This window comes from Periophthalmus magnuspinnatus, chromosome 20 (genome assembly GCF_009829125.3).
Source record: "Periophthalmus magnuspinnatus isolate fPerMag1 chromosome 20, fPerMag1.2.pri, whole genome shotgun sequence".
NCBI classification, from domain to species: Eukaryota; Metazoa; Chordata; class Actinopteri; order Gobiiformes; family Gobiidae; genus Periophthalmus; species Periophthalmus magnuspinnatus.
This window is the reverse complement of record NC_047145.1, coordinates 8,760,293-8,776,946: the sequence shown is the minus strand read 5'-3', so window position 1 is coordinate 8,776,946 and position 16,654 is coordinate 8,760,293. Positions and strand designations below refer to the sequence as shown.

The window sequence follows — 16,654 nt, the reverse complement described above, 5'->3', positions numbered from 1 at the left end:
TCTAAACTCTAGTTTAAAACATGAGTTGATGTCGTGATCACGTGCTGTCACTGATGGCTCTTCATATGTGATATGTAGTGTATACTGCCCTCTTTTGTGGAGCACCCAATATTGCATGATGGGGGAAATGAAATTGTTAGTGTTCAAAGGCAGTCACTATAGAAATACAAGTTCAATACATATATGCCAATACACAATGACCTCCACAGGATACACCATTAAAGGTTAAAGTAAAAGCTGGTTTAAGTACAGTTCTGTGAAAAAGTATTTGCCCCCTTCATAATTTCCTTTTTTCATGTGTGGCACACTTAACTGTTTCTGATCATCAAACAAATTTAAATATTAAGCAAAGATAACACAAGTAAACATAAAATGCAGCTTTTCTATGATGATTTTATTTGTTAACAGAATATACTATCCAAACCTACATGATCCTGTGTGAAGAAGTAACTGCCCCCCTTTTTAAATGATGAGGTAATTGTGATTAATCATATTATTGTAGAAATTCAGGAGCAGATAAAAGTAAATGGAAGGAAAAACAATGCAGTTTTCTAGTTTAGCATTCTCCAACACTGATTCACATGCTTTGTTCTAGAACGATTTTCAAATTACAATCCTTCACTCTCTCTTTCACATCTAGTATTTTTAATCTACTTTTACAGTAAAATAAATAGCTGCCACCTCCCAAGTAAGGAGCTGTGCCAATACTCTGCAATAGCTTTGTACACGCCATAGCCACAGGTGGACATATGTTTTTGTTGTTCCACTGACAGCCTCTAGATGGAGACAGCTGCATGAGGAATTTTCTTAGCCCAAAAAAATGACCACTTTTTAATAAACTTGTGCCATAACTGTTCAAAGGTAAAATAGGTAACTTATGATTGTTATTTTTATATTGCATTGGATTATTTATAGGTATTCTTAGACTGACTTGTTTATTTAAGGTGTGGTATGTCTGTATTTTACTACTACAATTAGGCCTGTTAGTTTGGTAATGATTGAGATGAAGTAAATTTTACAGTGGATACTCTTTACTTTTACTTCACTATGTTTGAGAGCAGGTATCTGTACTTCCTTCTCCATTTCTACATTTTTGAACTGGGCTGAAAATTAAAAAGTACTTTTCATATGATTTGGCTTTGAGCAAACAAAAATAAACTCGTAAAATTCGTAAGACAAATTAAGAACTTGATTTGTACTGTTACTGTTGACGAAAATATGTATTTTTAAACTAATATCACTACATTTAACACTAAAGTACAATTTAAATGGACACTTATATACTTTTAGTTAAGTAGATTTTTTTATGTGATGCTTTTACTTCCTATCTAATTACTGAGATTACCCACATGAAACAAACACCTGCACAAAGTTTAACATCTTCACTTTAAATAAATAAAGTGGTGCCATTACTCAACCCCAAAAACATAATTGTTGTCAGCTGAAAGGACTTTAAGACATGAGATTAATATGGCAAGTTTGTGGAGCCAATCCCAAATAAGCATAGTAATTTAGTAATATAATAGTAATTTGTGGATTAAAAATTCTGAGACTTTTTTCAAAAACAGTACATTTCCCATAGAGTTATATAGACCTCTGCCCTCCATCTAAAATCATGACATCATCAAATCCTAGAACATGAACGCTTCCTCTTGCAGTAATTACATTGTATTTGCCATGAAATATCCCAAAGGTAAATTCACACATGCTGAACGTGATAATTTCTTTCTTTCTTTCTTTTTTCTCAATTGTTTATTTTGTAATATGATTGTAATATTAATTTTAGCTGCCCCCTTCTGTATTCAATATTATTGCCCTATAGAATATTATGATGTCATCTGAAACCCAGTAATACACAAGTTACTGCCTAAAGCCGTGTATGTAGACCTACTTTCCCACGAGGATGCACACGTTTGATCCAGTCAGATGTTATCAGACAGTCTGAGGCCCAAGAGCCTGTCAGTCTGTGTGTGATGGGGCCCTCAGTGGAGTTCAAAGGCCCTAAGGAGGAGGAAGCTGGAGGTGTCAGAGGAAGAGCGTCTGCCAGGGCCGGTCCTTCACACTCACTTTTTTCAGCATATTTTTTTTAAGTACAGATACTCTCTAGTTGAGTGAATTGAATTTTTCTTTTACTACAGATACTGGAACAAAAAAAAAAAACTCAAGTAAAAGTATCACAAGAAAAATCTACTTAAGTAAAAAATATTTTTAAATGTACTTAAAAATGCAAATAGTAAAAAGTAGAAGTATTTTGCACAAATTTTGAGGTCTTATAAGACTGCATTTTGATGCTCAACAGAAACAATTTAATCAATAGTTATAATAGCAGTTTTTATTTGTATATTTTTGTTTGCTCAAGTTACGAATGTGTAAAAAATAAACCTCGCAGCCTTTTCAGCAAGTTTCAAACAATAATAAATAAATAATACGTTTACTTTTCACTCCTCTTCAAAAAAGTAGAAAGTACAAATATCTGCTCTCAAATGAAGGGAAGTAAAAGTTATCCACTTTGAAATTTACTTAAAGTTCAGATACATAAAATTTCTACTTAAATACTCTACTTTACTACTTTTACTTCGTTACATTCCACCACTGTTCACAGTAAATATTTCTTGTGTGTGTGTGTGTGTGTGTGTGTGCGTGTGTGCGTGTGTGCATGTGTGTTTGTCGTTTGTCTCTTCTGTTTATCTGGTTGTGATCACATGGACATCACAACATGAATCTGTCTAGTTTAAACTGAGCTGGAGACAGGTCATAGTTCTATGGTGGAATTTGTTGTGTAACTGTAACTGACCTGGTTTATGATTAATTTCCCTGTAATCACTGGGCCTATCCACATGAAAGACAAAGTTAAATGTTTTCATTGTCATTAGAAAAAAAATACAACATCTTCAGAAAGTGGTGCCATTATTCAGTTCCAAAAGACGTGATTGTCGTCAGTTAATAGATCTTAAAGTCGTAATGAAAATGGCAAGTTTGTAAAAATAATGTTAAGATTCAGCAAAGTTAAGAGGAGGTTTGATGAAAGCTCATTGGTGGATGGCAATTGGATGGACTTCTTGAAGTGCCCTTGGGCAAGACACTTCTCCCACTTTGTGTATATAAGATGGAGTGCAAACTGGACAATGGGCAACAGATGGATGGGGTAGTACCTGACTCTGGACACCAGCAGGAGGCCGGTCCCTGAAGTCCTCAGAGTGTGAGATGGTTCATATGGCACTAACATGTCAGAGATGTACTTTGGTGCTGGTCCATGGAGAGACTTTTACACAAGCAGAGCAGTCCAAGCGCAGGACTTACAGTATGTGCTCGTACTTCCTGCTTCTAATCAGGACCCGAGCAGCAGCATTCTGGATGTATGGCAGCTGTGTTAACACTTTTTTTTGAGCAGGCCATTACAGTAGTCTGACCTACTGGAGACAAATGCATGGATAAGAAATGAAAAACACAAAAGTACAAGATTTTTAAAATAGAATCCCACTACCTATCATGGAAAATTCCATCCAAAATGCAATGACAATTTAAGCGCAAGGTACACATTTTCTGACAGTTTAAATGTCAATTTAACATCATTTATTTGTATTAGTCTAATCAGAACTATTTGGTCACATTTTGGAGGGTGTTAACATCATGGTTGTTGGTTACAGTTTACCTCTATGTTTGATATGTATTTTGCCACCTTTGTCCAAGCATTAAGTACATTTATTAGCTTCACCAAAATAGAAATAAAAAACTAGCAAAAATAGGCAACATTTGTAGTAAAATCTGAATTATTATGATGTTAACTATGTTTTAGAAATGACCAGTCTAATGTGTCATATGCACTTTAACTTATCCCAGTGGCTGAAATACAAACTGAAGACTATCCCCACAAAAAGTTAAATATTTTGTAACTCAGCAGCACAAATCTCCAACCTCCATGAAATCGTTAAGTTGTTGGCACAGGTAAACCCCAGCCCCCCCATACCAGCCCACAAAGCAGTTTTAGTCCTGATAGTAAAGAGCGGAGGGGGAGAGGCTCTTCTGTTATTCAAATAAGTCCTGTCTCTACCTGCTCACACCTCGCCCTATTGCTAACACTTCTAATGCGCCAAAGTAGACGACCCAGGTCCCTTTAATGACCCCCGCACGGCCAATATACTCCCAGGACCCCTCTACCCTCCACCCATGGGACACCCCCCCTCCCCCGGGACACTGTCGTAGACGCTCATCCTCTCAGCATGAAAAGACACACTTTAGTCAATACTGATACTGGGGTTTGAAGTAGATCTTATATCATTTACATAGAGACAACACAGGATATTCACAACCACTACAGAGCCGGGGCTGCTAATGAGGGCAGATCGTGGAAACTCAGAGAGAACAGAGTAAAGTGGGCACATAAAAAAAACATTAAAATTAAGCAACACTTTCTGGGGGTTGCTGCTAATCTATAGAGTTTATGGTAAGGCTTGGAAATGTGACAAAATTAAGTTAACAGAGAAAGGATGATCCCAACCACATGCTTTTACTGACAGGATTGGCTGTAGACCTCTCAACTAAAGAGCCCCAAGTTGATGACTGATCATTAGACATTACTGAATCTTGATTTCCATTCAAATGTAATGAATTGCACTGCCCTGTGGTTAGGTTGGATATAACCTGAGATCATGGACATTATCACTATTTCAGGGATTGGCCTCCTGCTGGTGCCCAGAGTCAGGACTAAATAGTTTTCTGCAGCTAAAACCTGGAACAGTCTTCTTGAAGATATGGCCTCTACTTTGACAATGTTTAAATCCAGACTCCAAACGGTTCTGTTCTGTCATTGTGCATATGACTGAAAGATTGTTATTCTGCACTCTTCTGTTTTAATGCCAAATTTATGATGATTATTTATGTTTGTATTGTGATTTTAGTATGTTTCTAGTAAACCACGTTGAAATACTTTGTGTACGAATTGGGCTATACAAATAAACTTGCACTGCCTACTTTCCAAATGACCTTTAGGACATTTCTTGTGAAATACAGGGTTTGTTGTTGTTGGCCACTGTACCTTTTCTCTCCCTGACCACTGGCTGTAAAAAATATAGCTCATACACACTAAATAGTTAATAAGATTTAGCTTATACAACAAATATAGAAAAATGTATTTAGCTAAAACAGTTATTGCATGCCCTGCTATGTGCCTATATATAATATCTAATCTACAGAAATAGGCCATGACCTTATCATCACAATTAACTGTTTGAATACCCTAATAATCTTGCTTTAATCAATAAGACATTTGAAATTGAAGCTGAATATTTTACTATTTTACATTGCATTACATACGAATTCCCTGCACATCAAAGGTGAGATTTATTTTACAGGTTATCTCCTATATTTCCGACAGATGGCGCTGGTGGATTGTGCATAATACAGCTTTGACTAGCCTCTCCCTCACTGTCTCTTCAAAATCACTCCAAACCCTTTATCATTCATGTACGTGCCTAAGATTGGGCCTCCATGTAGCGTGTTTGAACAGTAGCAGCAGTTTGTCAGTGTCTCCCATGGGTGCTCCCTCTCCCAGCCGCAGATAAGCGATCTGAGGCGACCTCTGGATGGCGCCTCAGTGGAATGGCTGATAATTAGGCAAATACTGGAGCGTCATTTTGAGTGCAGCCTGGAGCACTGTCCCCATCCCGCTGTCTGTCTGTTCATTTGTCCCGCTACAATTATGTGCCCTATGTGCACTCCCAGTCCACACATGCTATTCATTAGTCCAAATATCCCCCAAGCAAGAGCTGGACTTCTCACACGCATGTCCGGCTATTTATTTATTTTGTTATTATTCTTATTTATTTATTTATTTATTTATTTTTAAGTTGGAACACGCCCAGTTAGGATGAGAACATTTATTATTATTATCCACATTATCCAACAATGTTTCTTGTTGTTATTATTATTATTATTATTATTATTATTATTATTATTATTATTATTATTATTATTATTATTATTATTATTATTATTTAATTTATTTATTTTTTTTGTATTGTTATTTATTTATTTATTTTTAGGGGGAGTTGGAACATGATCAGTTTGGATGAGAATATTTATTATTATTATTATATTTTTTATTTTATTATTTTTAACAGTGACATAACAGTTGTTTATTCCCCACATCTGATGAATGGACAACAGCTGCAGACATATTCATTTATTTGAAGGACTATTTGGACGCTTTGTTTTGTTTTGGCGTGGCGCGTATTTGCTGAGTCCTGAAGCGTGGCGCCTTGTCCCTCGTGCGTTTGTGCCGCGCCTGTCCCATGATCGCTGTCTCTGTGTCTCTGTCCGGGCGCTTGTTGATTGTTGGTTTGTCCTCCTGTCATGTCCTCCCTCCTCCTCCTCCTCCTCCTCCTCCTCCTCCTCCTCTTCAGCAGTCTGTAGCCCGGAGGGAAGCGGACCTGCCCCGGCGTCAGTGAGGCGTCAGACTGGCTCCTGTGTGGGGCAGGGCAGGGGCAGGTAACAGTGACAAATGCTGACCAGTCCAAAATGAAATGGGCCAATAAAGTCGTAGAGTAAAGTTTGTGTTTCTTTATTTGTTATGTGCAGTGGACATGAAACGTAACCACAAGTTTCACAGTGATTGAACAGAGTCAGATCTGTATTATGATCCTGAAAAGAAATGAATGAAGTGTTTTCCAAGATACTGTGTCAAGCCCGATGTAGATCTCCAGAATACAACCGGAAATGGTCAGAAAATAAAAGCATGGAGTAAATGTAACGTTTTAAAGGCGCATTAGGTCACTTGCCTGAAATGTTCCACAGTATAGCATGAAGTTTATCCAGCCTGTCTCTAGCCTATCTCCATTTCTCTTCTCAAAATTATATTTGGAGTGATTTGTGCAACATTGAGCAATCTTTAATCGCTTATTTTCAAGATGCCATAGTGCTGATCAACCCCGTTTTCACCGTCACCGGTACACGCCCACTGTGACGGACTTACTTCATTTTCTAATTTGATTTTTTAAAACAGTGATGCATGTAGGATTCAGCAGCATCGCATAATCCATTTGGTACCAAAAAAAAAAAAAGCGGACCTCTGCTTCCACTATGCACCACAGTTTTCTAACACATAAGACAGGACACGTTTGTTTTATTAAGTCGTTTTAGATGAATATTGCGACTTGCGACTAAATGTTCAAATTATAACATACTGATCCACTGGGGTCTTAGATAATGCCATATGGTGAAACATTCCAGAAAACACAATAACAGCTCCGGAGACAAGCAGCTCTCACACTAGAAATGTTACAGTGCAGCTTTATTTGGTCAAGATTTGATAAAATTAGATTAAACTAAACTATTTTATAGACTTGACTGGAACATATCGACCCAATAAGGATGAAAACAATTAAAATGCTTTATCAAACCTAAACTATACAAGTAAAATGTTATTTAATAAAGAAAAAATAAATAAATAAATAAATAAATAAATAGAAAGTACAAATACCTGCCCTGAAATGTGGGGAAGTAATAATAATAATAATAATAATAATAATAATAATAATAATAATAATAATAATAATAATAATAATAATAATAATAATAATAATAATAATGTGATTTTGTTTTTAAATCACTTACTGAATTACTGAAATAAGGCAGATCAAACTGGCCTTGTTTTATTTTGGTTAAACGCTTCGGATACAGTTTTATTCCCCCCTCGGTGCTTTCCCTGCGCTCCTCTGTCCAATCAGAGCGCAGTGGGAGGTACTTGGTCCGACCACAACTATTTCCCTGGTAACCCTTGTCTGTGCGGAGTTCGCTTGCAGTCTTCTCAGAGTCGTCTTCTCTTTTTCTACAAACTTTGCATCGCGCAGGAATACAAAAGCGACACTGCAGCGCTCCGTATCTGACCACATCACGAGGAACGACCGACTTTTGCACGATTACTTGCAGTCTTTCGGAGTATAACCTTCTTCCCAGTTTTTTTTTCGCCCTGAAGAAAGTGAAGTGCTCGTTACGCGTCTTCTCTAACCACGGACAAGTTTTTACGTTTTTTCCTGTGTTCGTGCGTAAAAGGAAGCGCCTTGGCTGTGTTTTCGGAAATCTTGGTTTCTTTCGGATTGCAAACAGTCGTCGTTTTGGAGTCGAAATGGCTGCTTTTCGGCTGCTCCATGTGTAAGCCTTCTTCGAGCTACTGTGGCCGCTGCGACTGGATACGACGAAGGCTCCGTGCGTAATCATCCACCCGGGGGTCAATGGAGCGACAGTCCAGTTTCATTTCGCTGTGGCTTCAACTGGAACTTTGTGCCATGGCTATCCTCCTCACTAAAGGTAACGCAGGGTTAAAACACATTAGACTTCGCCCTGCTGAATTGATGATGGGGCATATAGGGGTGACTTGAGCGCAGGAGAAGCGGCGTAGACTCGCTGAGGAATTCCCGGTTCGTGTAAATTGGCCGTTACTGTTATTACCTGGTTGTAGATATTTCATTTAACCAGGTTATTTTGGAGTGGTAGGCTTACTTTTTAACATTTGTAACAATTGCACAAAGTATATGCCACTAAAAGTTCAAAAATACAAACTTTTAAATTGAAAGTTTCTATTTGAAACTAGACAAACATCCAAATATTCTGGTAAAAAAGTACTTATGCCAAGTGTAATAGTCCTACTACAATAACATTTAATTTTGGGGTAGTCTAAAGACTTTATGTTAAGAAAACCTGAAAAGTAAACTTTATTTCATAAGGTTCTATTAGTTGGGTGCGTGCGTAAAAGTTTGGAGTTTCTAGTATTAAATCAATTTTCTGTTTTAAATTTTTCCCCCAAAGTCTAAACTACTTCTGATTTCAGGTAGGCTAGTTGTATGTAATACGTTTTGACATTTGAAATAGCATTCACTACTACCAGATTTTGTTTCTCAATGAAGCAAGCACTAGAACTACCATCTCCACAGACTTCTCGGGTCCTCTGGCTTCGCTTATCTCTCCCGAGCCGTTCATACCAGACTGCACCGGCCCCTGAGCTCCTGCGCCCGCTCTCCTCCTCCCCTCTCTCCCCTCGCTCCTCTCTCCCACAGCGGGGCCTCTTCTCTAATGAAATATTCTCCAAATGACCTGGCTGGGCCCCGCCGCTCCAATCATTCACAGGGAAAACACTGATCTGATGACCGCGCTGCTGCCGTGGAGAGAGGGAGGGAGGGAACCGGCGTTGCTTTGGCTCCCTGGAGCTGAGGGAGTTAGGGGGCTACAGTGGATTAAGTCCTGGTTTAGAGCTTGTATATTCTCTACATTTCGGTTCTAGTTCAAGTTCTTGTTCATGTATTCTGGTGTTGTAGCCAATTAATCCGCTTTCTTCATGGTTTGTGGTTTCGTCCTTGTGGCAGAATATAGCAGTCTGAATCTTGTCGTTTAGTTCTTCTTTAGTCCTGGTTTAGTTCTTCTTTACTCCTGGTTTAGTTCTTCTTTACTCCTGGTTTAGTTCTTCTTTACTCCTGGTTTAGTTCTTCTTTACTCCTGGTTTAGTTCTTCTTTAGTCCTGGTTTAGTTCTTCTTTAGTCCTGGTTTAGTTCTTCTTTACTCCTAGTTTAATTCTTCTTTGGTCCTGGTTTAGTATTTCTTTAGTCCTGGTTTAGTGCTTCTTTAGCCCTTGGATAGTAATCCTTGTATAGTCTTTAGGTTCCAGTTTAGTCGTAGTTCTTGTTGGGCAAAGATGGTGTTTAATAAAAAACTGAATCCTGTCGTTGGCCTCAAGTTTAGTCCTGGTTTAGTCCTGGTTTAGTCTGCTAATAGACTTTAAAGTATTACTCTAACGGAAGACCAAACCAGGACCAATGAAGACTAGTTATTTTAGTTAGTTTTTGTTTCTGTCACATCTTTCCTGGCTCAGGCTGGATTTGAAAGTCCTGAAAGTTTTCTAAGGTATTTTATTGTGTTGTAATACTTTTTCTTTCTAAGACTTACAACACTCATTATAATCTTATAAATTCTCATAAAACCAATAAGCGAATGGGTAGGAGATTCCCTGTGTGGAGTTGGCACATTCTCCCTGTATCCAAGTCGCTTTCTGTCACCATGTTTAAAGACAGAATACTCCAATCTTCCACCTAGGTACTCCTGACAAAGGATCACCTGATATGGTCACTCCGTGTAAATTACTTGGATCATATGCAGAACAAAAATATCACTATCCAATTTTCGTAAGTTTTGGTGCAACTTGATATCTATGCGTATTCCAAACTCTTCACAATACCCAAAATTCATAATGGATAACCTTAAACATGACCCGGGTAATTTGCAACAGTACCTTTTCAAAAATGGGTCAAATTCAAAAGAAAAATATCTATAGGCTACCCAGTTGTATTTTGGCACATCTTGATATCTACCTCTGTCTGAAACCCCAAAATGCCCCAAATTCTTAATGATAACCTTAAAACGGACCTGGGTACTCCCTGCCCCTCAGCCCTGCTCCGAACCACAAGTCAAACTTGTGCGTGCAAAACTCTGCTCCCTCCTCTCCTTTGCTTCTCCTCCCTCTCCTCTCTCCTCTCCTCTCCTCTCTCCTGCTCTTTACGACTTTCCATTCGGGTTGAAAGAAATTGACTTTGGCAAACAAACCGCTAATTATAAGCTCCTCGGTTCCTGTTTTATGAAAGAGACAGAAAGAAAGAGCAATTTTGTTATGGAGTTTGGAGTTGTTGAATTAAAAACAGGGTATTTTCCCATGGGGTCTTTGAAAACACCATGGTTGTTACTTAGGGTATTTAGTTAGAAAAGTATTATGTGTAGACTTATTGTGTAGAGGGAAATGGAAAAAAACATGGATTACTTTATTTAGTGTTGTAAAGCTGTTTTGCATTACTGAGCTGTTACTAATGCCACTTCCAGTATTTAGTTAATGTTAGTGAGTAAAAGCCAAAGTTAAATCTGTCAACTGGACAAAATGTTGGAGGAGTGAAGACATTTTTCTGCTCATCCAAGCCGCTTCTTCAGTTCTACGGATGTTAGTGATACTTATTAGCACAGGTTACGTTCACACACCTCATTAGAATTGGGACTAAAGCAGGACTAAAGCAGGACTAAAGCAGGACTAAAGCAGGACTAAAGCAGGACTAAAGCAGGACTAAAGCGAGCGTATATCAGGTCTAAGGCTGTGTTCACACTCTCACACGTCCCTCTTCAAAATTGGGACTAAACCAAGACTAGACCAAGACCAAACCAAGTCAGGGCTAAACTGGAACTGAACCTGGTTTATTCTCATAACTGACTTACTTGAGCCTTGTTTAGCTCTGGTTTATTTATTGGTTAAACCCTAGCAAGCTAAAGCTAGTCTTGGAATAGGCTTTCTTTTACCTGATTTATGGGTTGATTTTAAATGTTCTTTCTATGTTTAGAAGTTAGGCAGATATCAATTATGTTTGTCTTTTTTACACAACTTAAAAATATAAGGTAATTGTTGCCATAAATTCTTATATCAGCACATATTTACCTACTTACATACAATTTTCAGCCAAAAAACACCCAGAAAACCCCAACTTGATTCTTGTAAAAATGTATAACACCCTACTCATTTCAAGTCTAAAACTACAAGCCCCTAAACAATTCCCACTCATTACAAAAATCTAAAATCTAAATCCCCTTTTCTCCTCTTTTGCAGGTGAAATCCGGTGTTACTGCGATGCACCTCACTGCGTAGCCACTGGATACATGTGCAAGTCCGAACTCAACGCCTGCTTCACTAAAGTCCTGGATCCATACACCGCCAACTCACCCCTCACACACGGCTGCCTCGACCCGGTGGCTAACGCTGCCGATGTGTGCAGTAGTACTAGCAGCAGTAGTAATAGCAGAAGTAAGGACCCTCTGAACGGAGCTGTGGCGACGTCACTGGAGTGTTGCCATGATGATATGTGCAACTACAGAGGCCTCCATGACCTGGCGCATTCGAGGGACTCAGCAGGTAAAAACAATACTTTGGTTTTAGTGTTATAAATGATATTGACTTTATTATAAATCTTACTGTATATAGGCCTACATGAACATTTCAAGATCAAGTTGTAATTTTCAGTCTCTAAAATGCATGATTTTGTTGCATATGGTAAAAAAAAGTTGATGGAATTACACATAAAATGATGCTTTGGTCCTTTTCACTGAAGCCAATATGATAATCACATGCATTTGGTACTTTTGAAGTATGTTAAAAGTACCATGAGTCATAGGGTTAATATGCTGAATTTACTTTTACTTCTTGGGAGTTCATTATACTAACTTGGTAATCATAGTTGACCAATGTTGACAAGATGGTAACAAAGTAATTAGCAGCCCATGACTATTGATTGATGTAGTAGTAGTTGTTGTAGTTGTAGGCTTAGTAGTAAAAGTAGCTGTACTAGTTGTTGTAGTAGTAGTAGCTGTAGTAGTTACTGTAATAATTGTTGTAGTTCTGCAGTTCATAGCTCATATCCCATAATCAGTTGCTCCATTTCAGTGCCACCAATAAATTATTATCATTAAACACTTTTTAAATTGGATTTTGACTTGAAACTAGCATTTGCAAAACCTAGCTAACCTACCCACTATATCATATAAATATTGTATTGGATGGTAGAATGAATGACTGAGGGATTACACAGATATTGTATTGGATATTATAAGGCTGTGACATTACTTAAGTACATAAACCACTTTTTTGTTTTGCTTTTTCTCCAATTCACACCCTTTTGGACCTTACCTCTCCCCTTCCCTCTGCACTTGGAAAGACATCACATATTTTTTTCGTATTTTTTTTTTATTACACTTGCACCATGTAATTTTCCCACCGAGCAGGAATGTTGCTGTGTAGAGTCACTAATGCTGGTTTGTTTTGAAGAAGACAGGAGGCAGAGGAAAGCAACTCCCCCTGCAGCCATTTTAAGTTTTTTTTTTTTTTTTTTTAAACTAGCATTTTATTAGCCCAAATTATACGTGCGCTACGGGCTAGGACACAGTGACTCATTTGTTTAGCACTCGCTTTGATCTTGGAGTGTCTTTGCTGGTTTTACGTTTGGACATGCGCTGTTGGGTAAATTGCGTGTAAGGGACGGTAATAATAACAGGGTAGGGGCTAGCGCTAACAAAAGATACAAAGCTACAAGCTACAGTGCGGTGTTCTCAGAAGGATGAGTCAGTTAATATAATTGGAAACATGCTCAACTATGAAAATAAAAGTCAAAATTTATATGGTTTAGGTTCTTTTAAAGGTGCAATGCGTAACATTTCTCATGGCAGATACTCAGCTTCACTCCATGGAGATGTTATTTACCCAAATCTCTCAGTGCTGCATTAAATATATTTCTAGCATTTTACTTTGTTACTCAAAACTACCTTGAAAAACATGAATTATTTCGATAAGCAGGCTTGCCTTTCCACAAATCTGACCTGTAACTTGGCATGATGGTGTCGCCTTCTTGTCTCCATGGAGAGCCATACAAGTGACGGACCTACCACCAGAAAAAAATTACACAGTGCACCTTTAAAGACAAATAAAGATTGAAATTGATCTTTTATCATAATATAAAACATGTTCTAGGGCTGCACCATTATTCAAATGGTAATTCCATTTGACTGGGCGCAATCAGCGAATCGCAAAGGCTGCAGTTTTTGAAGTACCAAAATTTCCTCCACAAACATCAAAATCTCCCATCTTAGTCAGTTCATGTTTCAGTCTTTTTGTCAATTCTTGTAGATGTGTTTAAAATGTAAACCTTGAACTAGTGCTGACACGATACTAAAATTTAAAACTAAGAAATAGACGTGATACTAGAGATTGGCCGATGTTTTTTTTGTTTTTTTCATGGCCGATACCGACTGTTTAGAATCCAGAGAGATCAATGGCAGTTCTGCCAATGTTTTAAGCTTGATTGGAGTCAATTTTCATAGTGTCCCCGAACTTATATAATGTAAATTTACTACAAACTTACCCATGACCCATTTTTTTTACCACAAACCTTTAAGAAAGCAGTGTAATCACCTTTTCTGCAGTTATCAATTTGCACTAAAGTGTTCAAATAAAGATTTGTGTGTATTCTTTAGGCAGCTGGTTCACCAAAACAGAATACCAGCCAGTGCTGGAGTTTATGGCCCATATCGGTCTATCTCTTCTCAATACTCATTACCAGTTCCACGAGGATAATAATAAAATTTTATTTAGACAATAGAATGTGATTTTCAACATTAAATCACAGTACATTCTTTTATATTGCATGTGGTCTTATATCTGTGTAATCCCTCAGTCGTACAGTTAGGTTCCATAGTGGTCCATGGATGTATACTAGTCTATGTGGTCTGACACTTGTTTTGATAGAGCTCAAGATCATTGGAAATCTATTCAGAAACGTCCATTTCTGTCCTATGAATGTGACGTTTTAGTATCGATACCCGCTCAAATGAGTATATGGTTTCACTAGTAGTTTTAGTATTGACTAGCATCTGATTTTCGATACTTTTGACAACTTTACTTTGAACTCAACCCTATTGAAACAAATTGATAATCCAATTGCGACACTTGTCGCAATTAGATATTGTTTCCCTAATCATTTAACCAATTCCACATTTTAACCCTTTCTCTCCTCTCTTGTCCAGACCACAGCCGCTACCCGCAGGACAGCAGCCGCAGCCTGGTCACACGAGTCCAGGAGCTCGCTTCTGCCAAGGAGGTGTGGTTCCGGGCAGCTGTCATCGCTGTGCCCATCGCTGGGGGTCTCATCCTCGTCCTCCTCATCATGCTAGCCCTGAGAATGCTTCGCAGTGAAAACAAACGCCTCCAGGACCAACGCCAACAGATGTTATCCAGATTGCACTACAGCTTCCACGGACATCACACCAAAAAGGGACACATCGCCAAGCTCGATCTGGAATGCATGGTTCCGGTAACTGGCCATGAAAACTGTTGCCTCACGTGTGATAAAATGCGGCAAGCCGATCTAGGGAATGACAAAATTTTATCACTAGTGCATTGGGGGATGTACAGTGGACACGGAAAGCTGGAATTTGTATGATCCTAGCTTCGTTTTGGAGCATTCCGACTTATAGACATTCCCAGTTTTGGATTTACGGGAAGTTTTTGCGGACCAAGCAGGACTGAATTTCGTGGAGCACTTTACTTGAATATTAGCGGCGAAACGCGACACACCTGGAGCGTTAAACTTGAGGCGGGATCCAGGACTCAGAAAGCAAGGATTACGTCGTCTTATTTGCACATTTGTATAAAAAAAGTTGTTTGATTTTTTTTTTTTCCCCCAACACTGACCAGGGTACAAACAGACTGTTAGGAGGAGGAGTACAGCTCCATTGCTGTGACTGAAGAGCTCACTCCTCGGGTATTGTAAAAGTGGATCTATCTATTTTTGTCTGATGAAGCGTGCTGTTCAGACTTTAAGCTTGAGTGTGAGAGAAAAACCATTAAAGGTGACTTTTTATTTAACATGTTGACTCGTGTGCTGTTTGTGAACATTTGAATTATTATTAATTATACAAAGGTTTGTAGGACTGCAACAATTCATGGACTAACCAGGCCTAATCAAGTATGAAAAAAATTATTGTATTATTGTCACTAGTAGTTTTTATTATCATAATTTTTATCAACAGACGCATACAAAATCCATTTTATATAATACAAAGACTATTAAATCAAAATGTCAGACTCAACTGCTAAAATAATTGCAGCTGTAGTAGTAACTATGATGACTATATTTGCAGATTTTGTCGTGTAATTGGATAAATACAACTGGATAAATAACCACCAACTGGTCTCTATTATAAATGATAATGTTTCTTTTTCATTTCTCATTTTTCATTTCATTTCTTATGAATATACTTACAAAATTAAACAGGAATACATAATGTATATACTATAAAACTCTTGCTGGAGAGATATAGGCTTAGATGGGTAGAGTTCCCAAATCTGTACTCAAGTAAATGTAGCATTACTTACTAACTCAACATAGACTAAATCACAGTGAGAAGAGTAACCAACACTTATGAGGAAACAGTATGAGAAAAAAGTCAAGTGCTAAAAAACTACTCCAAGAATCTTTAAAGTCTTTAAAAACACACTCAAGTAGGTCTAAATGTACTTGAGTAAGCTAAATGTAGGCCTAACTGAGTACTACTCACATCTGGTAACAAATTACACTACACCAACTAGACGTACTTCTTCCACAGCCCTCTGGTACAAATACTTTTATTGCTTCTACAAATAATATCATTGCAATATGTTTTTACTGTTCCACCTCATTCCTCACACACAGGAAGTTTGGATTGAAAAGTTCAAGTTTGGGCGCCATGGTAACCTCGAACAAGTTAAACTGTCTAAGCCGTGTGTGTATGTGTGTGAAAGGCTTGTGTGCGTGAGAGGCTTGTGTGTGTGTGAGAGGCTTGTGTATGAGAGGCTTGTGTGTGTGTGAGAGAGGCTTGTGTGTGTGTGTATGAGAGGCTTGTGTGTGTGTATGAGAGGCTTGTGTGTGTGTGTGTATGAGAGGCTTGTGTGTGTGTGTGTATGAGAGGCTTGTGTGTGTGTGTATGAGAGGCTTGTGTGTGTGTGTGTATGAGAGGCTTGTGTGTGTATGAGAGGCTTGTGTGTGTGTGTGTATGAGAGGCTTGTGTGTGTGTGTGTATGAGAGGCTTGTGTGTGTGTGTGTATGAGAGG

At 38.2% G+C, this 16,654-nt stretch overlaps 1 protein-coding gene across 1 annotated transcript; it reads left to right on the top strand.

Annotated features, from left to right (window-relative positions):
• The first annotated feature begins 7,763 nt into the window (after positions 1 to 7,763).
• On the top strand, positions 7,764 to 15,430 carry bambia (BMP and activin membrane-bound inhibitor (Xenopus laevis) homolog a). Its single transcript, XM_033986007.2, has 3 exons — positions 7,764 to 8,304; positions 11,627 to 11,929; positions 14,590 to 15,430. The coding sequence occupies exons 1-3, from the start codon at positions 8,229 to 8,231 to the stop codon at positions 15,003 to 15,005; spliced, it is 795 nt and encodes a 264-aa protein (XP_033841898.1). The 5' UTR covers positions 7,764 to 8,228; the 3' UTR covers positions 15,006 to 15,430.
• The last annotated feature ends 1,224 nt before the right edge of the window (positions 15,431 to 16,654 follow it).